We start from the raw sequence: 27,690 nt of genomic DNA on the forward strand, positions 1-27,690 counted from the left end.
TCATGATACATATTCCCAGTAGGCTTTGTATCATCCACAAATTTGGAAACATTTGAACTCCATTTCCAAATTACTAATGTTGGTTGTGAACAGCTTGAATCCAAGAACTGATCCTTTCAATACCATGCTCGTCACAATTGGTCTACACATGTATTCCTACTGTGAAAAGGGTTATGCTCCTCAGCCGCTGTCTGACCGACTGCGACTTTTCCAGCGTCACACTTAAGCAACTCTGCCTGCTAACCAATCTTTAATACATGACAGCACATTACCTCATATCTCAGACACTTTACATTTTGCTCACCAACCTATGAGGAACCTTACTAAAAGCCTTTGAAAAACCAATTATACTTTGTGTTCAACTCCCTTTATCAATTTTATTAGTAAAATTCTCAGAAAAGGTTATTCAAACACTATTTTTCCCTTTACAAAATCCATGCTATGTCCAATAGATCACTACAATTTAATGTGCATTTATTACATCATCTTCAATAGATTCTAGCATTTCCCCTGTTCCTGACGTAAAGGTAACAGGTCTGCAGTTTCCTTCTTGCTCTCACACTTCCTTCTTAAACAGTGGAACAGCATTTTTGTCCAATGTGTGCAGAAGGGTTTCCTGACACAGTATGTAGACAGGTCAACAAGGGGCGAGGCCCATTAGGTTTGGTACTGGGTAATGAAGTTGAAACTTTATTGCTGGAACAGCACAGCAGGTCAGGCAGCATCCAGGGAGCAGGAGATTCGACGTTTCGGGCACAGGCCCTTCTTCAGGAATGAAGCCCGTTCGGCCTGTGCCCGAAACGTCGAATCTCCTGTTCCCTGGATGCTGCCTGACCTGCTGTGCTGTCAATAAAGTTTCAACTTTGATCTCCAGCATCTGCAGACCTCACTTTCTCCTACTGGGTAATGAACGCAGTCAGGTGTTAGATTTGAAGGTAGGTGTGTGCACATTGGTGATAGTGACCGCAATTCAGTTAGGTTTATTTTAGCGATGGAAAGAGTTAGGTATATACTGGAGGGCAAGAGCTCCAGCAAGGGGAAAGGCAACTACAATGTGATTAGGCAGGATTCAGGATGCACAGGATGGGGAAGGAAACTGCAGTGGATGGGCACAATAAAAACATGGAGCTTATTCAAGGAACAGTTACTGCGTGTCCTTGATAAGTATGTACCGGTCAGGCAGGGAGGAAGTTGTCGTGCGTGGGAGCTGTGGTTTACTAAGGAAGCTGAAAGTCTTGTGAAGAGGAAGGTGGCGGCATATGTTAGGATGAGATGTGATGGCTCAGGGTGCTTGAGAGTTACAAGTTAGCCAGGAAAGACCTAAAGAGAGAGAGCTAAGAGGAGCCAGGAAGGAACATTAGAAGTCTTTGGCGGAAAGGATCAAGGAAAACCCTAAGGTTTTAAATAGCGATATCAGGAATAAAAGAATGACATGACTAAGATTAGAGCCAATCAAGCATAGTAGTGGGAAGTTGCATGTGGAGTCAGAGGAGATAGGGCAAGCGCTAAACGAATACTTTATGTCAGTATTCACACGAGAAATGAAAACATGGTCGAGGAAAATACTGAGATACAGGCTACAATATTAGATGGGCCTGAGGTGCATAAGGAGGTTGTGTTAGCAATTCTGGGAAGTGTAAAAATAGATAGGTCCCCTGGGCCAGATAGGATTTAGCCTAGGATTCTCTGGTAAGCTCGGGAGGAGATTGCCGAACCTTTGGCTTTGATCTTTATGTTGTCATTGTCTACAGGAATAGTGCCAGAAGACTGGAGGATAGTAAATGTTCCCTCATTCAAGAAGGGGAGTAGAGACAACCCTGGTAATTATAGATCTGTGAGCCGTCCCTCAGTTGTGGACAAACTGTTGGAAAGGGTTATAAGAGATAGGATTGATAAGACTCTAGAAAGAAATAAGTTAATTAGGGATAGTCATTACGGTTTTGTGAAGGGTAGGTCGTGCCTCACAAACCTTATTGAGGTCTTTGAAAAGGTGACCAAACAGATGGATGAGGGTAAAGCTGTTAATGTGGTGTATATGGATTTCAGGAGGCGTTTGATAAGGTCCCCCATGGTGGCCTACTGCACAAAAAAACTGAGGCATGGGATTGAAGGTGATTTCGTGGTTTGGATCAGAAATTGGCCAGCTGAAAGATGACAGAGGGTGGTGGTTAATGCAAAATGTTCAGTTACTCGTGGGGTACTGCAAGGATCTGTTTTGGGTTCACTGTTGTTTTGTCATTTTTATAAATGACTGGGATGAGGCCATAGAAGGATGGGTTAGTAAATTTGCAGATGACACTAAAGTCAGTAAAGTTGTGGATAGTGAGGAAGGATGCTGTAGGTTACAGAGAGACACAGATAAGCTGCAGAGATGGGCTGAGAGGTGGCAAATGGAGTTCAATGCAGAAAAGTGAGAGATGATTCACTTTGGAAGGAGCAACAGGAATACAGAGTACTAGGCTAATGGTAAGATTCCTGGCAGTGTAGATGAACAGAGAGATCTGGCTGTCCAGGTAATAGATTCTTGAAATTTGCCACCCAGGTTGATAGGGTTGTTAAGAAGGCATACAGTGTGTTAGCTTTTATTGGTGAAGAGATTGAGTTTTTGAACCATGAGATCATGCTGCAGCTGTATAAAACTCTGCTGCAGCCACATTTGGAGTATTGCGTACAGTTCTGGTCACCGCATTAGAGGAAGGACATGGAAACTTTGGAAAGGGTTCAGAGGAGATTTATAAGGATGTTGCCTGGTATAGAGGGAAGGTCTTATGAGGAAAGGCAGAGGAACGTGAGGCTATTTTTGTTCGAGAGAAGGAGGTTGATAGGTGACTTAATGGAGACAAGAAAGATAATCAGAGGGTTAAATCGGTTGGACAGTGAGAGCCTTTTTCCTCGGATGGCGATGGCTGGCACGAGGGGATATAGCTTTAACTTGAGGGGTGATTGACTCACCAACTTTAAGGGCAATAAATGGTCATTGGATAGGCACATGGACGAGAATGGAATAGTGTAGAGTAGATGGGCTTCAGATTGTTGCAAGACCTGTGGAACCATGGAGGGCCGAAGGGCCTGTACTGCACTGTAATGTTCCGTGTTCATTGCTGACTTCCAATCTGTGGGAATTATTCCAGAATCTGCAGAGTTAAAGATTATCACCAATGCACCTACTATTTCTGTACTAGTCAATATTTGGGGATGCAGAATATCAGGTCCTGGGGACTTTTCAGCTCCATTAATTCCAGTGCAACATTCCAACACTAATTTCCTTCAACTCCTCATTCTCCCTAGTCATGTGAAACTCTAATTCAAGGAGATTTCTTATGCCTTCCTCGGTGATAAAACATACAAAGTACAGCTTCTCTGGCATTTCTTTATTCACCATTGTAAATACTGCTCCTGACTCTGCAATGGACCAACATTTGTATTATACTTCCTGCTGCTTAAGTACCACTCCAGAAATCTATTTTTTAATCTCTCCACCTCTTGGGGCCCTCCTTAGAATGCATCTCCTTAGTTGACCAAGCGATTGTAATGTTTTTCTTTTGGATATGGCATCCTCCTTTTTTGATTTTTCTGTAAAATTGCCTTCATAATTATTCCGAGATACTTCTGGTTCTGCAATGGACCATTCCAGACTCTGCAATGGACCAACATTTGTATTTCATTTTTACAAAACGATAGAAGCTTTTAAAATTAGATAAGTGGAGTCAAGCTACAGATCAGCCATGAACTAACTGAATGGCAGAACAAGCTCAATGGCCTGTTGCGATTTCTGGTACTGGATTGCAAGTTCGATTGCAGTTATGAATCATGATCGATGATGTGACTTCGACCACAGAAGAAGTGTCCATTAATTCCAGTTTTCAAAACAGCACTTTTCAGAACACTGATATCATCAGTGATCATTCAATACCTGTATCAAGATTACTTATAAGATTAAGAATTTTAAACATTCATCAGGTGTACAGGAAACTTTGTCTCAATCAGCAGCAGAACCAGAAGTTGTGGTTCTGTTCACCGAGCTGGGAATTTGTCTTGCAAACGTTTCGTCCCCTGTCTAGGTGACATCCTCAGTGCTTGGGAGCCTCCTGTGAAGCGCTTCTGTGATGTTTCCTCCGGCATTTATAGTGGCCTGTCTCTGCCGCTTCCGGTTGACATTGCACTGAGGATGTCATCTAGACAGGGGACAAAACGTTTGCAAGACAAATTCCCAGCTCGGCGAACAGAACCACAACAACGAGCACCCGAGCTGCAAATCTTCTCCCAGAACCAGAAGTATCTAGGAATAATTATGAAGGCAATTTTACAGAAGAATCAAAAAAGGAGGATGCCATATCCAAAAGAAAAACATTACAATCGCTTGGTCAACTAAGGAGATCCATTTTAAGGAGGGCCCCAAGAGGTGGAGGCATTAAAAAATAGATTTCTGGAGTGGTACTTAAGCAGCAGGAAGTGTAGTCAGTGATCTGCAAGCTGTTGGAGACGATGCAAGAGTGCAAGATTTAAAGGTGGTACTTGGATTGGAGAAAATAAGACAGAAGCCATAGAACCATTCAACAGGAACAGAGATTTTTAAAATTTCTTATTGTACGTCACCGAGAACATGGGCAATACTCTCAGCACAGGCTAGGATATGCAAAGTAGGCACAGTCTTGAATCAAAATTTTACTTCTGCTCTCATGAGAAGTGTGCTTTCTTTTTTCATGACTTTGAGGTGCTGGTGTTGGACTGGGGTGGACAAAGTTAAGAATCACAACCACCTGATGAAGGAACGCCACTCCAAAAGCTAGTGTTTCCAAATAAACCTATTATGGACTATACCCTAGTATTGTGTGACGTTTAATTTTCTTTTTTCAACTCAAATAATTTCCCTCTCACAGCAACCATCTACCCTTCCCCCACTTATATCATTAATCCACAATTACAGGTGCTTGAATCACCAGTTTCTTGTAAAGTTGATGAGCACAAACATGTGCAGTGAAGCAATGTATGTTATTTTACCAGTCAATAATATTTCCACAAACATCAATGCAATCAGTGCCAAGTATACATTTAAGAAGTTTGAGGAAGGGTCACTCGACACAATATATTAACTCGATTTCTCTCCACAGATGCTACCAGATCTGCTGAGCTTTTCCAGTAAACTTCCAATTTCTGAGTTAGAGTATCCACAGTTCTTTTGGTTTCCATTTAAGTTACCCCTTCAACAGTCAGGTCACCACAAATGGAGTATCCTCATCTTCAACTCTTATCCCAGAGGAGCAAGCATTGAAATCCAAAGTATAGTAGGCAAACAAAGCTTTAATTATTGAATATGAAAGCTCCAAGTCAGTTACAAAAAAGAAACTAGAGGAGGGAGAAATCCTCTAATTGAGGCAAAAAAGCTTAATTTGAATGAGTATGATTATCTTGAAATATAGAAAAATCTAATAACCTCTCTGATTTGGTATATCTTCTGTCAAGATTGCACCAAGTATTTGAAAGAATTGGTAAGAAATTAGAGATGAAGTTTGAAATACCACAGTTCCAAATATTCATTATGTCATGACACTGAGACAGACAGCCAGATCAAATCAGTTCCATAATCTCTATATTCACAATACAGAGGAACCTTGATTATCCAAGTATCAATTATCCGAATTTCGGATTATCCGAAGATCTCAAGGTCCTGATAGAAACATTACATCAAAGAGGTGTTTCAACACAGATCGTGTCTTTTGTTTACAATGATTAAAAGTGAACCTGGCTTACGGAAATGCTGCCGAGAACAGCCCTGGACATTGATGGGAGCCCAGGCAGTGTCTCCAAATGACTGACCACCTGCCCTCTCTCCCCACACTTTCCCTGGAGTTCTACACAGGCATGTACCCTGAAATCTCCCTTCCCCAGATAATCTCTCCAACATTGGCCTGTACAGGGCAAAGGTGGAACTTATCAAAATGTTGCAGCAAAAAGTTGTGCGCGTGGCTGCGAGTATGCATGTGTGCTATTTTGAGAAAAACAAACATAAGCTACTACGAATAGTCCAAAGGTTACCTTTCAGCTCTCAGCTCAACTCCGAACCAAAAAAGATAAGGAAAAAGTGAGAAAAATCAACAAGGGTTTGAACAGTTATGCCAAGGTGTTAGGAGTACAGTGTTTCACACCAGTACACAAATCACCGGTAATTGTCCCTCAAGCTGTATCCTGACTATTTATTTTCGCAATGCCTACTATAAGCTCCATTACCTTGGTACAGTTTCCACTTTTTGTTTTGCAATGGATTTAGCCAAAACTTGCTTTAATATGCTAAAGACTCTATTTTGACAAAGCTGTTACTCTATGTGAAACACTGATGTCCTACACACACTATACACACATTAAAATACAAAGATTGAATAAGAACGAGATATATGATTTGAATACCCAAAACTAAACACATTAAGGCTTTCTTCAAAAGAATGGCAGATCACCTCCACATAACATCTGTATAAAAATATGTGTAAAACCAAAGCAAATAATATCCAGTTTTCCTTTGAAAGACTTGGTGAAAACATGAAGAGTTATGCTTTGAGACTGTCTTTAATAGAATGTAAAAAGAAGTGAGAGCACAGAGTCAGATGTACAACATGGAAACAGACCCTTTCATTCAATTCGCCCATGCTGACCAGATAACCTAAATTAATGTAGTTCCAATGGCCAGCATTTGTCCTTCTTATTCATGTACTCATCTGTTAAATGGTGTAATTGTACCTGCCTCCACTATCACCTCTGGCACCTCATTCCATGCACACACCAATCTCTGCAAGAAAATGTTGCCCCTTAGGTCCCTCTTAAATCTTAGCCCTCTCGATTAAACCTATGCCCTTTTGATTTGGACTCCCCTATCCTGAGAAAAGACCTCGACTGTTCACCCTATCAATGCCTGTAAAGTCACCCCTAAGCTTCTGACGCTCCAGGGAAAATAACCCTGGAGGCTTATTCAGTTTGCCTCCAACTCTGGCAACATTCTTGGAAATCTTTTCTAAACCCTTTCAAGTTTTACAACATCTTTGCTACCAGAAGGAAACCAGAATTGAATGTATAATTCCAAAAGTAGTCTAACCAATGTCCTGTACAGCTGCAACATGACCTCCCAATTCCTATACTCTGACCATTAACCAATGCAGGCAGGCATACCAAACGCTTTCACTATCTTTTCTACCTGCAGCTCCATTTTCAATGAACAATGAACCTGTACCCCACCCCCGTGTCATGTTTTGAAGATTGCTTCACAGCCAACTCGATGGTTTGATCATTAGCCAGTAAAGGGGAACTGAATAGTTTTTATTAGTCAAAGGTACAAGATGTTAAAACTTGCAGCAATGGCAGGAGCCTGTGTTCAAACTGCACAGGTTGCTTCTTCAAAGTCCCAGAAAAGTATCTGGATTGGAAGCAGTTGTACTTTAAACAGTTCATTTACTTCCAAGTCAAGAGAAGGTCAAGCATAATTAAAATCAGCATTGCTACCTGAAACAAAGCCTGCGAGGTTCATGTTTTTATAGAGATGGGCTTTGACAAGGTAAAGGTTTCCAAGATAGCTCTCAAAAAAACCTCAAATTTACTGTGCCAGGACGCAGATGAGGGGGAGCAGCTACAGGCAGTAAGTTGTGCTTCATCACTTTAACAGAACTTGTCTCAGAGCTATAGCATGAAAGATACTTGATGTAGGGCTTCAAACATGTGGTTCTGTTAAAAGGAAACGCAGGTATTTTGGAGGCGGCAACACATAAAGACTTTGGATAGTATCAAGGTTGAAGGTAGGATCAAGTAGTCCACAAGAACTGAGGGATTGGGATTTTTGATGAGGTGGTTAGTATGGATGAGGGCACTAACAACAATATAAGCTATCATGGGATCCAGAAGGAAAGTTGGTGTTCAGCAGTTCTTGTGGAATCGGGTTGTGGGAATAGTGAGAGATTCTTTAGGGCAAGATGAGCTTGAAGAGAAGATTCAGGGAAGAGAGAAACAAGAAAAAGATGAAAAGCCCTTCAAGAAAGTTTGTCTAGGAACCAAGGTAGGGGACAGGAAATGACCAAGACAACTAATTAAATTACCTTGATATCAGTAAACAAAGTAGACGAACTCCTCTCACTTGTTGGAAGTGCGATTGGACATGACAAAGGAGTGGGGTTTGCAGGAGACAACAGAAGCTCAGTTGATGGTGAATATTGAACAGTTTCAGCTGACAAGAGTAGGACTCAATATTGCTTTATATAATCCACCTGATAAACTAATTGACTGCTGTATCCATTGACATATGTGCCCTTGGACGAAATGGAGTAGAGGTTTAGCTCATAGCAGGGTAAGAGATGGTAATGATCATGATGATGACTAGGACTAAAATAAAAGCAATGTATGGAGATGTTTATTGGTAGCTACAAAAACATCAAGTGAGGTCAATGATTAAGGCAACCTACTTCTCAAACATTGTTGAGTTTTTTTTAATCTTACAATAGTGGCAATCAACTAGTACTTGGCAAGTCCCCATTAGCAACAATTAAATAAACAATGAGATTGTCTAAACTTTAAACGAAAATGAATGAAGGAAATAACTAGGATACCAGAAGAATGTCCATGTTCTTCTTAAAAGTTATCTTGTGAAACCCTACTGAATCCTGCTCAAGTCAGAACTGCTCACATTCCAACCTAGGGTCTTAGCCTCATGCTTCATCTGAAGGACAGTACTGCACTCACTCAACCTCCACGATGCTTGCTGAAGTCTCTGCAGCAAGACCCAAACTGATAAACAATGCTGTAAAGAAAAATTAATATCAGACTCAGGGCATTAACTATACTTCTCTCTTCAATGACATTGATAGAATAGGTTAGCTTGAAGGAGGGGTTGAGGGGATGAGGAGGAATAGCACAATTTAAAATTGCAGCAGTTCAAAACGCTTTGCTTCTCTATTTACAAATTTAAAATCACACAACACTAGGTTATAGTTCAACAAATTTATTTGGAAGTACTAACTTCAACAGCACAAAATAAGAATTCTGAGAATGTTGTTGGGTATATGTTCTTCAGTGAAATGTTGCGTAAACCACATTGATGCTCAACCATATACATCAAACTACATCACAAGCAGAAAAATTAAGCATGTGCTTTTTCTTTGATATTTTGTGCCCCTTTGAGATCTCTACTCCCACACCTGCCCTGGCCCCAACCTTGCCCCCAGAAAAGTCTTAGTCCATGCAAACACATTCCAACTTAAGATAATTTAAGGCATTAAGGCAAGTGACACAGAAGTGCTTCAAAACTGCAATGATTCCTTTTGATGGCAATATTAGACAAGTCAGATCTTAGAGTGAAACCTGATCTAATAGATCATAAATTAGTTTCTTTTACAGTTTGGTTAGTGTGGTAGTCAGTCCCCAAACAAATTTACACAAGGTTGACAAATTTGTTTTGAACAAAAGAACACTTTTGTTACACTGCTGTGTGTATGCAGTGTATAAAAACGTAGAAAGCTCTTAATATAAGCAAAAGAATTTAACACTTCTGAAATATCCTTTATAGACAACCAGACTGAAGTAATCATCCATTTTAAATCTAATTTTAAAATTAACTGTAAATCATTTACCAATGTTTCCTTTCAGCAACTTTCTGTACATTCACTGGATGATTCTCTCCATTCTTTCACAGGAATAGAATCACTGGCTACATCACTGACTTTTCCTAATGGAACATTAAGAACACCCCTGTTTAAACTACTACAACAGTTCCAAGACTTCTTTCCAGCACTGAAAGCCTAAATAGACATATTGCTGGTGTGAATCTGATCTCAAATGAAACTGGATTATGCTCTCTGATTTGTCTTTTCATTCATCATTAAAATTCAATTTGGTAAACAGTTATTAATTAATTCAGACTGGCTCATCTAGTTATTTAGATTAAGTTGTGTAATTTATTTAAAAATTAATCCTGGAACGACCACTGTTCATAATTGACTTTCTGACCTTTTGTCAAAGAAAAGAGTAATCTTCATTAGATCTAAAATGAAAAGTCCTGCTTTAAAATTCAAATTTCCAATTGATATCATCATCCTTTGCCATACTATCAATTGATCACTTTTTTTGAAATGCTGTAATTTGTTATGCCCATCAAATACAATCGGTTCTGCTATAATGCACATTTCTTCAACACAAATTGGCTATAATGTGATTGAAGAATTTAGACCATTATTTGCCGAATGCAAACTTTTCTTATCTGTATTAGCTAAAACATGATTCTGGTCCCATTGGTTTAAATGGTGCTGCTATTATGTCATTTTCTTATAAAGTGGGATCTCACAGGTATGGTACTGTCGCGTTATATCAGAACAGGTAGCAGTATCCTAGAATCATTAATCAATGTGAACTCAAAATGAATGTGGGTAACCACCAAATGCATTCCGATAACCATGTGGGAATTTAATAGTAATGCAGGACTGACATTTTTTCATTAGGCCACATGAGCGGAGGTGAGTATTCATGGCCCCAGGGAAAAAAAAAGTCATGCATTCACTACACTCAAAATTTAGAAGCAGCAAATATGAATGTCTTTGGATGATGTTTCTGAAATGAGGTAGACCTGGACTTTTCTGAAGTTTTAACACAGACAGCTGGCAGAGAAAGAACAATACTTTTTATACTTCCAAAATTAAATCACCTTTTGCTTGAATACTATGCATTTTACACCATTAACTGCAGCTCAAATTTAAAAATAAAAGTGAAATACCAAAAGCAAGCAACATTAGAAAACATGTTCCAGATTTAAACTGCAATTAGTCCAGCTGGCTGCAAAATAAATGAAAAGAAGGATATACATTTCCATATTTAAATAAGCTCTAACACAGAGTGCAAAAGGCAAATCAAAAAGCAGTACCAATTTGAATTAAGCCTGCGCCTCAAAAGAAAGGGTCGCATACAGTTGAAGATACAGATCTATAAATTTGTAGAAAAATTCAAGTTTCTAATATCAGTCAAAGGGAAATACCAGAATCTATAATAAAAGGATGCCCTAATAAGACACTCAGAAAATAATAGGAAGATTGCGAGGAGTCAACATGGAACTTTCATATAAAAGTCATGGAGTTTTTTTTGAGCATGTAACTCACAGAATGGATAAAGGCAAATAAAGTATATTTACATTTTCAGAAGGCGTTTTACTAGCACCCAGATAGGAGATTGGTAAACAAGATTAAAGCTTTTGGGATCCAGTTATGGGGGACAAAATACAAACAAGGATTGAGAACTAATTAACAGACAGTAAATAGCTAGAATAAATCGGTGAAGTGCAGATTGACAGGCTGTGATTGGAGGGCCTGCAAGGATTGTTGTTGGGCCATAGCTATTTACAATCCATCGTCATCAGCATTCACTGACCAACAAGTAGGGTTGCCCACCTCGAAAATTCTTATCACTAGCAATGGGTTCAATGGATCTTGTGTGGCTGATGAGCATGACCCGAGAGCTACAAATCTCATTACATATTTGGCTGGTGTTTCTGTGAAGTGGAAATGATTTTTGGCTTCAAGAACATTGGCATTCCTTCCTCATAATTTCTCTTGCCAACAACTTTTCTCGAAGAAGTGTGTCCCAAGATACAAAAGATTCTTCAAAGTTGATTTCTTCTGAACACTAGTCTCCCACGTGTCGACACTGATGTCGTATTTTTTGAGGCATGCCATCAGGAAGTCTTTGAAACACTTCCCTTGTTGTCCTCTTTTTTTTTGAGTGCTTTCCTGGAGCTCTTGCTTTGCCAGTCAGTACTCAAGGATCCTGAGCACATGGTCAGCCAAGCAGATTTGGTTTTGGATGATCACAGCCTTGGTGCTGGTGCTATTGGCTACTTCAAGGATACTGATGTTAGTACACCCGTCCTTCTGAATGATGCAAAGAACCCGACTCAAACAACACCTCTGGCACTTCAAGAGCCTTGACGTGGCGTGTATATGTCCCCCAATGTTTAAGAACCATATAGCAGAATTGAAAGGATGACTGCCTTATAAACAAGGATCTTGGAATCAGTACAAATGTCACAATTGGAAACCCATCCTTAGGCATCTGAAGGCAGCTCTCAGACTGGATGTAATGTTGTATCTCTGCATCGTTATCAGCCTTAGATGAGAAGTAGTTTCCCAGGTACGGAAAATTTTCCACGTTTGAGGGGATTACTCTGCCATCTTAATGGCAGGATGCAACGGAACTTGACCTGGAACAGCCTGGTAAAGGATTGGAGTCTTCTTGAGATTGAGGCTGAGACCAATTCATTGGTATACTTCCGTGATGGCCCAAAGTGAAGTTTGGGAGTTGTCCTGAGAGCACGGAGATGACATTGTCATCTGCATACTGAAGTTCCATAAGTTGCGTCGTTGTCAATTTCTTGGATTTTGACCAGTTAAGGTCCAAAAAGATTTCTATCCAGTCTGTACACAATATTTACAACACTTGTATATTTATCTTGTCAAGAACAAACAATGAAGAAGATGGAGAAAAAGATGTGCACAGTGACACATCCCTGCTTGACCCATCCTAACCTCAAAGAATTCTGTAGTGCTGGAAAAGCACAGCAGGTCAGGCAGCATCCAATAAGGAGAGTCGACGTTTTGGGCATAAGCCCTTCATCAGAAATGCTCCTGATGAAAGGCTTATGCCCAAAACATCAACTCTCCTGCTCCTCGGATGCTGCCTGACCTGCTGCGCTTTTCCAGCGCCACACTTTTCGATTCCAGCATCTGCAGTCCTCACCTTTTCTCAAAACTTTCTATCATATTACCATTGTTGGGAGGGCCATCACCAACATCTTGTCGTGGAGGATGTTGATGAATTTTTCTGGACAGCTAGCCTTTAAAATTTTCCATAACACTTCGCAACTGACTGACTCAAAAGCCTCAGTCAGATCAATGAAAGCCACGTACAGCAGTTGGTGTTCCTGCCATTTCCCTTGGAGTTGCCAATCTGTGAAAATCACATTCATTGTTCCAGGATTGGGTCAAAAGTCATACTGACTTTCAGGAAGCATTTTCCCAGAGGCTGGGAGAAGGCAATTAGCGAGGATTCAGGCAATGATCTTCCCAGCAACTGGGAGAGTAGGCAATCCTTTGGTAATTTTGATCTTTCTATGGATTGCCACCATGCTGCAGTAGAGAAGCTCAAGTGTTTCTCTTTCAACCACTGCAGTGTAGATAACCTGACATTTCTCTGCATAACAGTCCCAATTTATCCTCTTCAAATCCCCTTGAAGCACCTTGGCATTCTCACAACTGTCACTCCCACCAAGTTTTGTGTCATCTCCTTAGTTGAAATTTTGCATTCAAGACTGTGATAAAGAATAAGACAACTGGGCATCTCCAACTGCTTCGGCCTTCATCCATTATTGTAACTGTTGATATCACAGGAATATCTTTTGCCTGGATTGACTTTATGGGGTCACACTTAGTTTAGTTCCTCTCATCCAACTTAAATGTGACCCCATAAAGTCAATCCAGGCAAAAGATATTCCTGTGATATTAACAGCTACAATAATGGGTGAAGGCTGAAGCAGGTGGAGATCCCCAATTGTCACAATCTATATCACAATACTTTGTTGCAAGAATCAAATGCAAAATTTCAAATATGGAGATGACACAAAATTAGGTGGGAGTGACAGTTGTGAGAATGCAAAGATGCTTCAAGGGGATTTGGAGAGGTTAAGTGCAGTTAAATAAAAATTGGGAAAGTTATGCAGAGAAATGTCAGGTTACCTATACTGCAATGGTTGAAAGACAAACCTCATTCTTACCTCAGGACAAACACAAGCCATGCTGATACCATACATATCCTAACATGTAATTTCCCATTGAATTGCAACCTTGCCTGCATCAAGATCGCAAGTATAATATTCAACATGGTACAAGTTTGCTAGAAGAATAAAAACCTGTGCCACTTTAGGTTTCAAAACGTCATGATTTGAGCGATTACATTTGATGCGTAAGAGCCAGATGTGGTGCCATCCTTTGAAATATCAGCTATAGTGGACTCTTGACAGCATGAGGCAATCTGAACACAATTGAGCAAGGAGCAGAATAAGCCTGTGTCAAGGACTGTAAAGCTCATACCAAGCGACAGTCACCAGACAGACCTTTCTCAGAGCAATAGTCGCCATGGTCCAAAGCACAGGACTGAAATGTGTAGAAAGTAGGACTGTAATGTGTAGAAACTACTGGAGTAATTGAAAAGTGAATACTTTAGGGAATTAATCTGATTTTAATTCATGACGTGTACAATGAAAAAGTAGTATCATAGGGACATTCAGTCAGAGATGTACAGCACGAAAACATACCCCTTAGCTCAACTCGTTCATGCCAACCAGATAACCTAAATTATCCAGTCCCATTAGCCAGCACTTGGCCCATATCCCTCTAACCCATTCCTATTCATATACGCATCCCAAATGCCTTTTAAATGTTGTAATTGCACCAGCCTCCAACACTTCCTCTGGCAGTTCATTCCACACACACTCCAAACTCTGTGTGAAAAAGTTGCCCTTTAGGTCCCTTTTAAATCTCTCCCCTCTCACCCTAAACCTATGCCTTCTAGCTCTGGACTCCCATACCTCCAGGGAAAAAACCTTATCTATTTACCCTATCCATGCTCATGATTTTATAAACCTCTCTCAGGTCACCCTTCTGCCTTGATGCTCCAGGGAAAATAGCCCCAGTTTATTCAGCCTATCCCTATAGTTCAAATCCTCCAACCCTGGCAATATCCTTGTAAATCTTTTCTGAACCCTTTCAAGATTCACTACATCCTTCCTATAGGAGGGAGACCAAAACTGCACACAATATTCCAGAAATGGCTTAACCAATGTCCTGTACAGCTGCAACATGACCACCTAAGTCCTCCCATTCAGTGCTCTGAGCAATAAAGGAAAGCATACTAAATGCCTTCTTAGCCAAGATAAAATAGAAAACTATAAACTGTACTAATAGACTGTTACCTCAAAGCATTGATCTATTTTCTGCATGCATCTAAAACTATGATAATACAAAATTGATTCAGTGATTCTCCTTTTTTCAGAAGGTCCAACGGGAATAGCCTGTGCCTGAAGTGTTGCAGGACTTTGAAGCAGAAAAATGTGCCAGCATGCAGAATCAGAGGACTGATAGCAAGTGGACTACTATTTTGACTTAAAAGCTGAGTTCTTACTTATGGCTGAGAAAGCTAAGTTCATGAAGGACATTTTAGAAATAGTTCTGTAGGTTAAGTTAAGGCTTTGCTACTCTGACTGACAAAAGTTGGGAAGGGATCTTCTGAGATAAGGTTGTGGGGAAGAAACCACTACTGCTCTCAATTCATATTGATGATGGGGACCCAGAAAATTCAAAATTTGCAGTTGGCATCAAATTGGGAGTGAGTTTAGTTAATAGACTGAAAGTTTAGTTAGATTGAAAGATTGAAATAGATTAAAAGTTTAGTTAATAGATTAAAATAAGAGGCAATAATTAAACTTGCAGAATGATATATAATTAGTAAATTTTATTTAACCAATAACAGAGATAATGACTCAAAGAAAATCATGAGTATGATAGCACTCCAGGTTATCAAGAATTCATGTAAAATAGAGAAGGAAAAAGACAGGAGGGCATGTAGCAGTAAGATCACTTTTCTTTTTAAAAAAAACCATGCTGGATTTTGTGGACAAAAATGGGGAAAGGATATGAATTTAAACTGAAGAAATTGTGAAAGAATATGTTGCAGTTTTAAAACGAGTTATTGGAATTCATCACAAAGTTGTACTTCTATGGTCGCTTTCTTCAAACAGTAGTGGGGAAAGATTGTTGCACTCGTCAGCATCAAGTGCGTGTGTTCAGGACAGTTTTACGCAGTGACAGCCTGGAGTTTAAAAACCCAATCAGGTCAGATTGCGGGGGTCAAGAGTGTTCAGCTTGAAACAACTCTGGTTAGCTCAGCAGGTTCACAACTATGTGTGAACAATAACATGGCAGAAAGCCTTCAGATTCAAATAAATGGCACCTTTCTTCACAGACAAGTAATTTCCACTCATCATTTGCTCATAAGCTCTTGGCTCCAACCAGAGGTTGACTGCAGAAGTAGTGTGCCAAGCGCCCTGCATCTGCAGTAAAGAAGTGAAAATACTTGAAAAGAAGGTGATCAGAAGAACCTGCAAGAAACAGAAAGACGTCGCATTGAATCCTGTGGTTGAGTGCTATTGAACTGTGTTCCTCTAATTTTTTTTCTCCACCCTAACTTGTGTTTTCCTTGTTTATATCTGTCTGCATGTGTGTAGGAGTTTAAGGAGCTGTAAAGTTGATAATTGGTATCTTGCCTGCCTGTGGTCAGAGGTGATTTATCTGTAATAAATAGCAGTTTCTTCTTAAGAACAGAAACAGTCATCAAACAAGAACATTGAGAACTTGAATAATTTGATTACATCTTTAGATTGTGACAATCCTGTGTCAGGTGGGGCTCGAGTGTCAGTGTGCTTTCCCCAAGTGGACTGCGACACTATTAGAACGACTTTACAGAACTAAATAGAAAATAGTTGCCAAACATACTGAATGTACTTGCTTGAATTAACAAAAAAATGGGAGATATTACGTCTTTGGGAGTTTTATTTTATATTTACTATTTTGAATTTTGATGCAAACCGAAATGACAGCAGTCGATTGTCACAATAAAATGGATGACAACATAATTTGGTTAGAATAAGAAAATACCCAACGTTGACATGTTCAACTGGTAAAGAACTAATTTGATCATTCTAACGAGGAGCACAAAAATATTTGTCCCACAATGTTTTGAAAACTAATAAGGCACTGCTAGTAACTTTATTACTACTGGTATTTTTATGAACTGGTCATCTAAACACATATACTCAGAAGCAATTAGCTGGAACCAACAGCTCGAAATGATGGCAAAAGTTGAGAATATGATCTCAAAAGGAAATTAGGTGACATCTTGAATAAAATAAATTTGTAGGGTTATGGGGATAGAGTGGGACAGACTGGATGGCTCTTCAGAGAGATGGCACAGGCACAATGGGTGAAAGAGTCTCTGCTCAGTAATAACTGATTCCATGGTGTGCTATAAACGTTTTGGAATATTCTTAGTATTTGAATATTTCTGCAAGCAGATGTACATCTACATTTTGCAAAAAAAACTTACAAATGTGTTTTCCAAGTGTTACACTGTTTCAATAAATGCTTCTCATACTAGTAAATATGATAGAATACTTCAGCACAATGGTTAAACTGATTAAATAGCCCCATTAATACTGCATTCAGTTTAATATTTAGATTTAAGTCTCTGGACATTAAATGCAGAAGTACTGCTAGATAATAATATAATACAAATATTGTACTGCATAACAATTTGCACATTTCCATTAAGTACAAAATATTCTCTGGTAAATTATTGATTTAGTTTTACCTTTCTAGCAAATTGTGAATAGCTTTGAAGAGCAGTGTTCGGCATTCATACGTAAGTCCATTTTCCCAGAGACCATCTTCCACCACTGAAAAGCAAAAAAGAATTACCATGTTACTCATGAGAAACTAAATTCAACTAAACAGCAAAAAAGTAAGCCTTGCATACATCACTTAACTGTGAAAAACTGGCACTATTTTAATTCTTCAATCTAAAAACTGAATTGATTCATTGAAGTGATACACAATAAAAACGTTTGAAAGTTATAACTTCTAAATGGCACCTAAAGAAAGTACTTGAAGTCAGCAAAAGTGTTAAATCACTTCCACCACAAAAACCGAACACATTTTAAATGGAACCACAGAATAGGGTCTCATTTATAGGGGCAAAAGTGAGGACTGCAGATGCTGGAAACCAGAATTTAGATTAGAGTGGTGCTGGAAAAGCACAACAGGTCAGGCAGCATCCGAGGAGCAGGAAAAATCAACGTTTCGGGCAAAAGCCTTTCATGATGAAGGGAATTTGCCGGAAACGCCGATTTTCCTGCTCCTCGGATATTGCTTGACCTGTTGTGCTTTTCCAGCACCACTCTAATCTAAACTCTCCATTCAGCACACTGGCCTCATGGGATTTTGTTTCCTCACAGATTTCTTTCTGCTGCAGGAATTTTTCTAATACACATGCACTTATACACATGGATACTATCAAATAGACTTCCTTGTGGACTTAATGGGAGGAGTGGTCCACCTGTGGTCTCAGTGTCCTCAGTGGTCCCCACTAGAAGGGCCCTCAGCTTGCTTTAAGCATGGACTCCATATGATATAAAAAATAGTTGATGAAATTTAAGATTCCCTGTAGTGTGGAAACAGGCCCTTCGGCCCAACAATTCCACACTGACCCTCTGAAGAGTAACCCACCCAGAACCATTCCCCTCCGACTAATGCATGTAACACTATGGGCAATTTAGAATGGCCAATGCTGCACATCTTTGGACTGTGGGAGGAAACCGGAGCACCCGGAGGACACCCACGCAGACATGGGGAGAATGTGCAAACTCTACAGACAGTCACCAGAGGCTGGAATCAAACCTGGGACCCTGGTGCTGTGAGGCAGCAGTGCTAACCACTGAGCCACATTTTATAGTTTAATAATCATTTTTGCTGAAAGTTCAATTATTATTGAAAGATGCAGAATGTGCTGTTTGCATTGAGCAATAGTTGAACATGGGACAGTTAGATGTTATTAGCTGCTTGGCTTCTCTTTCCCATGCCATATTAGTATTTAAACATTCCTTCCACTTTCAGACCAAAATAAATTAAATAGCTTAACAGAAAATTTGCAGCATAGCCCATAACGTTAATAAAGTGGTAATTTAAAAGTTAAAATACCTACTTTATTCCATTCACAATTATCTGCAGAAACTCTGTACTTCAATCTTTTAACATTGTTAGCCATTATTACCATTTGTATTTTATTTCCCTGCACAAATAACTATTAAATATATCAAATTAAGTTTGCATTCACTGTGTACAAAGATGCAACTGAACAACCATAAGAACGCTGACTGCTTAACATATAAGCATTCCATTATTAGTATTTTAATAAAATTTATTGAAATGATTTTAACCACATTTGCTAAAGCCACAAATGGTACACATTTTTGCATTCACCTTTCATTTTGTACAAATTTATATAATCAGTCTCATATAGAGAAGACACTGATGGTCTGAATTTCTAAAAGGAGCATAGGGAAATTCATACAGAAGCCACCGCTAACAGTTAGCGATTTAAGATCCAAGCTGTTATCATTGAAGAAAAGTTGATCAAAAGAAAAACTGAGATTATTTGTAATTGCAAGCTGATAATTCTCAATAGATACAGAAGTAAAGCAAAGTGACAGCATGACGGCATTGGTTGTTTTGGACTAAACATTACTGCATTACCCACAGTCATTGCACTGTTGCAGTCATCTCGTAGGGGAAAAGAGCATTGAAATCAAATATTTGCTGAATCACATTTGCACAATTCAAATGTCCCAAAATATTTGTTTAAAAAAATTAGTACGCTACTTCAGGAAATAACCCAATTGTATACCTCCTGAAGCAAAACTACTGTACATTTTATCCTCAGTTTAAAAATAAAGTTATCCAAAACTCTTGTTACCCATGTCTTAACAATCTCAAAGTTTCACACCCACCAACCTTGTGCTTGCTGAGCTGCATTGGCTCCTAATTAAGTAATTCCTCAAATTTTAAAATTCTGTTCCTCATGGGGTGGCACATTCATTCAGTGTTTGGCACTACCGCCTCACAGCGACAGGGTCTCAGGTTTGATTCCAGCCTTGGGTGACTGTGTGGAAATTGCACGTTCTCCCTGTGTTTTGCATGGATTTCCTCCCAATGCTCTGGTTTCCTTCCACATTCCAAAGATGTGCAGGTTAGGTGAATTGGCCAGGCTAAATTGCCCATAATGTCCAGCGATTTACAGGCTAGGTGGGTTAGCCATGAGAAATGCAGGGTTACATGGCAGTGAGGTAGGTCTGAATGGGATGTTGTTCAGACAGTTGCTGTGGACTCAATAGGCCAAATGACCTGCTTCCAAACTATAGGGATTCTTTGTAGGGATTTCCTCAGCACTCCCAACACTAATCTCTCTCGGCTGATAACCCAGGATGTATATACTTCTCCAATTGTTGCTTCTTTATCATCTCTGCCGTTGACCGTATCATCACTGCTGGTTATTCCTTCAGCTATCACAAACCTAAAACTCTGGCATGTTTAGTAATCGTCCTTGCCACATTTCCCTTAAAACCCATAGTTATGACGATATATAGTTTGATCCTGAACAATAATGATCCAGTGAGGAGCCTTGAGCATGCATCAAAACTAAAAATGGCCCAAGAGTAATTTGTTTCTTTCACTGTTCAGTCCATATTTTAATAGAGCCAATCTGCCAATAAGACAGACTTCAGCTGGTCATTAACTGGTGAGCTGAATAGCAAAGTGGGCAAACAGACGGCAGATTAAATTAATCTGGATGTGGTAATCTTTAAAATTCTCTCTTTTCTTTAAAGAAAAACAAGAATGGGAGAGTTAACAATGAAAAAGCACCGAAAGCATGTGGAGCAGAGGCACTTATTTATGCAAATAGACAACCCTTGAAATTGCAACCACAAGTTGATAAAAGCATTTTTTTTTTAAAGACCTTTGGTACTTTGCTTTTAATACCTAAAAGGATAGAACACACAAAAAAAGATAAATCGGCAATATTAGCATGTTGCTCCACTCTTCAAGTCATACCTATTGTACAATGCATATAAGCCAAAATATTAACAGGGAGGTTTAACATGAGACAAAACCGAAATAGAGAGAAAATGCCTGCTTGAGCAAAGGAGAATTGGAGAACTTTACAATTGTGCAAATGTTAATGAGTCATCACTTCAAGGAGTCACTAAGAAAATAAGGAAAACATTAACTTAAAAGTCAAAATTATAGCAAGAATTATAGCTAGGCAGAATAAAGTACAGAAATTAACCTTTTAGGAAAATATCAACAATCAAGATCCACGTATGCAACCTGCAAATAGAACAGACAGCATGCTATAGCACAGAAGAAATCCATTCAGCCTGTTGTGTCAGAGAGAGGGGAAGCTTTTATTTATTTGCCTCTGTATTAATTGAGCACAGCAATGCTTCCTCGCAGTGACAACTCTAACCAATTGCAATTATGATCGACTTCCTTTAGATGAAGTCAAAAATCACATGATAGGTGGTTATAGTGCGACAGGTTTATTTGCAAGTGCAAGCTTTGGGCCCACTCCTAGAGGCAGCTTCAGATGAAGCATTTCTCACTCAAATTCACTCAAAGTTCAGATTGCTTAATTACACGTGGATTTATCTACTTTTTTTAAAAAAAGGTCCTGAAGTCAACCTGGATTCATCTTTGAGGGCTCTAACTGGGATTTTCTAGAAGATCACTTTTCACTTTCCAGGCACTCCTTTTGCATTACGAAGAATTAATTTGCATAGGTGATGTAGTCATATAATAACAATACCTTCTATATTTGGGTTAACATCTATATTCATACAGAAGAATTAGGAGATTACATTATCCTCAAGAAATGATCAAACTTCTGTTAAACTTAAAGCCACAAAACACAATGAAAGCATCAAATTTTTTAGACAGCACTGCATTTAAATTGGCATGGACAACAGCCATAAAGTTAGTCATGAAACTTTCTTTCAAAATAATGGTTATAAAAAAAAACATCACCTTAAGCACTTCTTGCACAGACTGGTAAAGGTATAGTCAATATATTTGCTAAAGAAAAATGTAACGCCAGGAGATTTTAACAAGGCACTTACTACCATTTTATTGTATATCAAATCTCAACAGAATTAAATTTTAACATCAATATTAATGACAGAAGCATCTGCTACATTTTTTTCTGCATATCACCATTTACATTCCCTCCTCAGTTATAGTGATGTGCATCTGCAGAAATTGGTGAAACTCAGCAGGTCCAGCAGCATCTTTGGACAGAAAACACAGTTAACATTTTGAATCCAGTAACCCTTCTTCAGAACTGATATTAGTTAGGAAAAGGTTTATGTATGCTGATGATGCAATGGGAAAGAAAGGAGAAAATATGTGAAGATGGTGAAATCTCTGTTCATGAATACTCAAAACCGAAAGTTTAAACTTTCACAGCCTTTAATAACGGCTAATTTGAAAGTTTCACCAATCACCAAATTCAAGATTACATTCAAAGAAAGGTACAAAGAGGTCGTTCGAAATTTCCAGAATGTAGAAATCATACGGTTTTCTATGAAACCATGCTTCACATCAATATCTTTTGAAGCTACCAGTTGGAAACTCTTGGTTGATTTTTTTTTCTAGAAATGCCTGAAAAAGCTGTATCTACAAAGATGATTAGGAGTGCACCAATCAGTCTTTTTCAAAACCAGTGAAAAGAAGACGACCTTCCTGTATATGTCATATTAGGAACAATGCCCTTCAAAGAGAATGAACAGCTGACATCTCTTACACCATCAGCAAAAAAATCCACACAATCACGTGGCATGGTCCATTAGGTGGATTCCAACTGTTTGATATTCGAGGAACACAGGAATGGGAATAGGCCATTTAGCACTTCATGCCCACTTCATCATTCTAGATCATGGTTGATTGTAGACTTCAAAATGTCATTTTTCCCACATTATTCCCATATTGCTTCACATCGTTGAACTGAATTTGTTTTCTCACAATTAGCTTCAGTTTAGTTGGGTGGGAGACTATGTCACAAAATATTTTCAAGGCTGATATAGCTAGATTTTTAATCAGTAAGGGATTCAAGGGTTAAATCACTAAGCAGGAAGGCAGAGTTGAGGATTATCAGATCAGCCATGATCCCATTGAGTGGTGGAACAGGCAGGATGGGACAAATGGCCTACTTCTGGTCCTATATCTTACGGATATACGACCTGAGTATCATATCATGTGGGCCTTTGTACGTCAGTGCATTTTTTTGCTTATAAAATGAGATAAGCCACAGTTGCCTTGGGTCTTGGATTTTATGTTTATTTATGGACAACCAAAAGGCTAATTTGCAGCTTATTTATCAAAGCAAACAGCATGAGAAAACAGCTTTGGATCTCAAGCTAAAGCTTTTTTGTTACAAATAGTTTTCTTTAAATTGTTTTATCCTTTTAAGTTAAAGTGCCTGAAAGAGTAACAGACACTTCCTTTTAAAGTAAGCAGACATTTATATCACATATCTATATTGAGCACCTTGTTGCCTTATATGGACTGCTTTTAAAATCAACTTTATAATATAATTACCAACAATACTACATCAAAATCTTTGAACTCCCTCTCAAATAGCATTGTGGACCTACCTGGAACAAATGGATTCCAGTGGATCAAGGCAGCAGTCATCACCACTTTGAGGGTAATTAAGAATGGGCAATAACTGCTGGTCCAGTCAGCAATGCCCACATCCCCTAAATTAATTTTAAAAATCTAGACTGCATTGCTCTTGTTCTCACTAGAAATGCAATAAATTCTGTGGAACTTATGAATACACACCATCCCCAGAGTGAACACTCTCCTAAGCTAGTATAATTGCAGTTGTCTTTAAGTCTTACAATTAAAATTAAATTGAACATGTCAGACCTTACAACATTGCTAGTATTTAGAAATTTATTCATCTTTATCTTGAACACATTCAATGATTGAGTTGCCACCTTTCTCTGGAGTAGAAAATTCCAAGGATTCAGTAACTGAATCCTTATCTCCTTCTTAAGTGGACTGCCCTTTATTCTGAGACTTTCTTCCCCAATTTGAGACAGAAACATCCTTCCGAGAACAACCCTTCACTTTCTTTCAAGAATCTTGTACTTTTGAATGAGGTCACACCTTGTTCTTCTGAATTCTAAAGAACACAGTTCCAATTTCCTCAAATATCTCCCATAGGACAGTCTTGTCATCAAAGCAATTAGCTTGGTGAACCTCCATGCATTCCTATTATGGCAAGAATACTATTCCATAGGTAAAGAACCAAAGCTGCACACAATACTTCAGGTATAGTCACACCAAGCTTCTGTACAATTGAAACAAAGCATCCTATTCCTGCATTCAAGTCCACTTGTGATAAAAGTCAACGTACCATTTTCCCGCCTAACTGCTTAATGCATCCGAATGCTTTTAGTAACTTTTGAACAAGGACACTCAGGTTGAGGGCAGCAATATTTCCCAAACTGTCACTATTTCAGGAATACCTCTGTTCCTCCCAAAGTATATAACCAGTTATCCACATTATAATCCATTTGCAATGTTGTTGTCATCCATTCAACCTGTCCATATCCTCGAAGTCATTTTGCATCATTCCAACAACACTTACTCATCTAGTATTATATGCTTTGTAAACCTAGAAATATTCCATTTCATCCCCACATCCAAATCACTTATGCAGGTAATGAGATGTAGAACATCTAGGTCCCAAGTGACAATGCAGTTTCAGTCCTATTCAATTTCGAGAAGCTTTTTTTTGAAAACACTAATACTACTTTTTTCAGTGATTGATTCTTCAGTTCCTTTGAATCCCCTATTTCTGAGAGATTGAGTACATCTTCTGTGAAGTCAAACACCAAGTCATTTGTCAGTTTCTCTGTCATTTCATTACAAATTTCCTGTCTTTGCCTACAATGGACTCATATCTACAACTCGGTTATGTTTCTTACTACAGTTTACAATCATATTCTAATCTCCTTTTCTAGCAGTTTTAGTCCTTCTGTGCTAAATTCTAAAATGTGCCTGGACCTCAGGCTGAAAACTTTTTTTGGCAACTTCTAAATGAATACAATCTTTTCCTGTTGGGCTTAAAAGTCATGTTAGGTTTGTTGTAAACCATATGTCAATTATTTAAACGTTAGCCATTACGTATCTACCACCATTCATTTTATGTACTTTTCCAATCCACCAGAGTCAACTCGCCTGTCATAACTTAATTGTTTCCTCTGTTTGGATTCAAGACCTCATTTTGGATTGAGCTGTATAATTCTCAAACTTAAAGACAGGTTCAAAAGTTTCTTTGACATGACTATTAGCTAGCTTCTCAAGGTAAAGACACTGGTCTAGAAAACCATGTCACATATGTTGCATGAATTTTGCCTTCACAGTATTGGTGCTCATTAAATATGCCATGTCTTTAAATAGATTTAAGTAATCCACAATTATTGCATTATTCTTGTTACATACACCTCTAATTTCCTGATTTGAACTGTATCCTGTACTGCCACTACAGGGTGATTTATGAACAACTCCTGCCAAGTTTCCTTTAGTTCCACCCATTCTATATCTTGTTCTTGCAATCCATGATCCCTCTCACGAACAGACAATCACTTGGACATGAAAAAAATATATTCGGATATCTAAAAATGTAAAGCAGGCAGCTGAAGTACATTAACCATGACTATATTTGGATAAATGGGCAGGTGAAGTTATGGGGCAAGCCAGCTCTTTAAAATATTTAACTACTGCTCTCTGTAGAACAAGACACGAACTGAGTTGCTGGAGGAACAAGATTCCTAAGAAGTCCATTTTCTATACTGCCATTCAACTTGCAAAATATTCTATTAAACAAGATCTATTAATTTTGATTAACTAGGTGCCACTGATTTTACAAATAAAACAACCATACCTCAAACAAAAACTGGCTGCTACAAATCTCCTCAATACCAAACAGCATGAAATTAGCCAAGGCAAAACTCAAGAGCCAGAAACCCCTTTAATTTCACTGAACTCGAAATTACTTAATCTATCCTTGACGTGGAGATACCAATGTTGGACTAGTGTGAACTAAGTCACCAGGTTATAGTCCAACTGGTTTATTTGAAATCACAAGCCTTCGTCTTTCCCCCTGAAACACAGCACTCTGAAGGCTTATGATTTCAAATAAACCTGTTGGGACTATAACCTCGTGCCTCGCAACCTCTAACTTAAATCTATCCTACCATACTCTTATTAAAATGGATGAGAAAACACTTCAGAGCTAAGGTAGGTGAGAAAGTCAGTTTGTTTTTAAATGGTACCTGGTTAGGTACAATAAAAGATATCCTTTTACATGAAAGGAAAAATTAGAAAATCTGAAAGAACAACAGGAGGCTGGAAGAGCTCACTGGGTCAGGCAACACCTGTGGGGAATGAAGTGCCAGGTCAATGATCTTCAATTAGCACTGAAGAGAAAGATGCAAGAACTTTTAAGCCAGGGACGGGGAAGGGAGAGAACTGAACAGATGATGATTAGGGATGGGCTAGAGGTCAAGGGAGAAAAAATATTTCATGATGTAGGAATCAAAGATAGTGGGATGGATATATTTAAAAAGCAAATGTTGTATCCAAATGAGGCTCAATTTGCTAGATAAATAATTTTTTGAATGCAACATAGAGTAATAAAGAAGTGAGAAGATCAAGCACACAAACCAAAAAAGGGGAGAAATGAAAAGGAATGAAACAAAATCACAGAGCAGAATGGAGGGAGCAGTTATGATCTAAAGCTTTTGTACTCTTATGTTGAATCTAGAAGAATAAAGTGCAAGTCAAAAGATGCATTGCTCCAAGCTTGCACTGAGCTTCACCGTATCAGGCCATTAGCAGGATAGTCAGTGTGGAAGCAAGCTGGAGAAATAAAATGACAAATTCAGAAGTTCAGGATCATACTTGTCAAAGTAGTCAACTTACACTTCATATCATCAACATACAGGGGATTACATTGTGAATAGCAAATACAGTATGTTAAATTGAAGTAAAAGTAAAAGCAGCGTTTGGCTCCTTGGAAAATGACAAGGGAGATGGTTAAAAGGCAAGAATTACTACTTCAAGAAAACATGCCTGATTGTGTATTTTACACGACAAATAGTCTAGGACTTGATAAATTGGCAATGCCTCCTTTCAAACTACATGCTGCAGTCAAGCATGAGAGGGGAAACACATTCAAACTTTCCTCAACTGATCATAACAGGTAAAAGTTAATGGAACTTGTGGAAAACAAAGTTCTCACTATAGTTTTTCCACAATATAGCACCGAGCAAAGTTGAGTCACTTGACAAATATTTCCCTCTTCAATAATCTTTGGAAGTGAGGAGATTGTAGGCCAGTTAATGTTCTTCCAATTATTGGTAAATTACTAGATCTGTAACACTGCATGAAATTATTTGGCAAATCAAATTAATCGTAGACATAGAGAATTTGAAGGAGTCTATTTGCGCCTAACCAAGTTTAGAATTTTTAGCAGTATAAAACAGTGACGATAAAACCACAGTGGATTTATTTGCATACCACATGGAATTAAGGAGAATAAATAAGGAAATTGTCAGAGGGATAGTGGAATGCCAAATTAAGGGTTAAGAGTTTTGTGAATATTCTCTTACTCACTGCACATTAAAAATGCCTGGTTACTCTTCAATAAGCCCCAGATCATCAATGACAGTCACTAACTTTACACAAACTACATAACTTTCATTACGTAACTGCTTCCACTCAAATGTAATTTGCTGGAGAAATCACGTCACTTTCATTATAAGGTTCAAACCTCACTCGAATTTTGCTGTTTATGGAGTATGATATAAATTCAAGAGATACTGAGGACTGAAGAGGCTGAAGAGGCTGAAGAGTCAGTGTCGATAAAGCATCGCGGCAGAAAAAACATAGCAGGTCAGGCAGCATCCATGCAGCAGGGGAGTTGACATTTCTGGCAGGACCC

The 27,690-nt window shown here is 38.7% G+C and overlaps 1 protein-coding gene across 2 annotated transcripts in view; it reads right to left on the minus strand.

Moving 5' to 3' along the window:
- LOC122562734 (mediator of RNA polymerase II transcription subunit 13-like) overlaps positions 1 to 27,690 on the minus strand; it is a 236,468-nt gene that overhangs the window by 100,254 nt on the left and 108,524 nt on the right. For both annotated transcript variants that reach the window (XM_043715858.1, XM_043715857.1), the window contains exon 3: positions 17,434 to 17,518. In XM_043715858.1, coding sequence (XP_043571793.1) covers positions 17,434 to 17,518 — 85 coding nt within the window. The remainder of the gene's footprint in view (positions 1 to 17,433; positions 17,519 to 27,690) is intronic.

Source organism: Chiloscyllium plagiosum, chromosome 25, assembly GCF_004010195.1.
Source record: "Chiloscyllium plagiosum isolate BGI_BamShark_2017 chromosome 25, ASM401019v2, whole genome shotgun sequence".
Lineage (NCBI taxonomy): Eukaryota > Metazoa > Chordata > Chondrichthyes > Orectolobiformes > Hemiscylliidae > Chiloscyllium > Chiloscyllium plagiosum.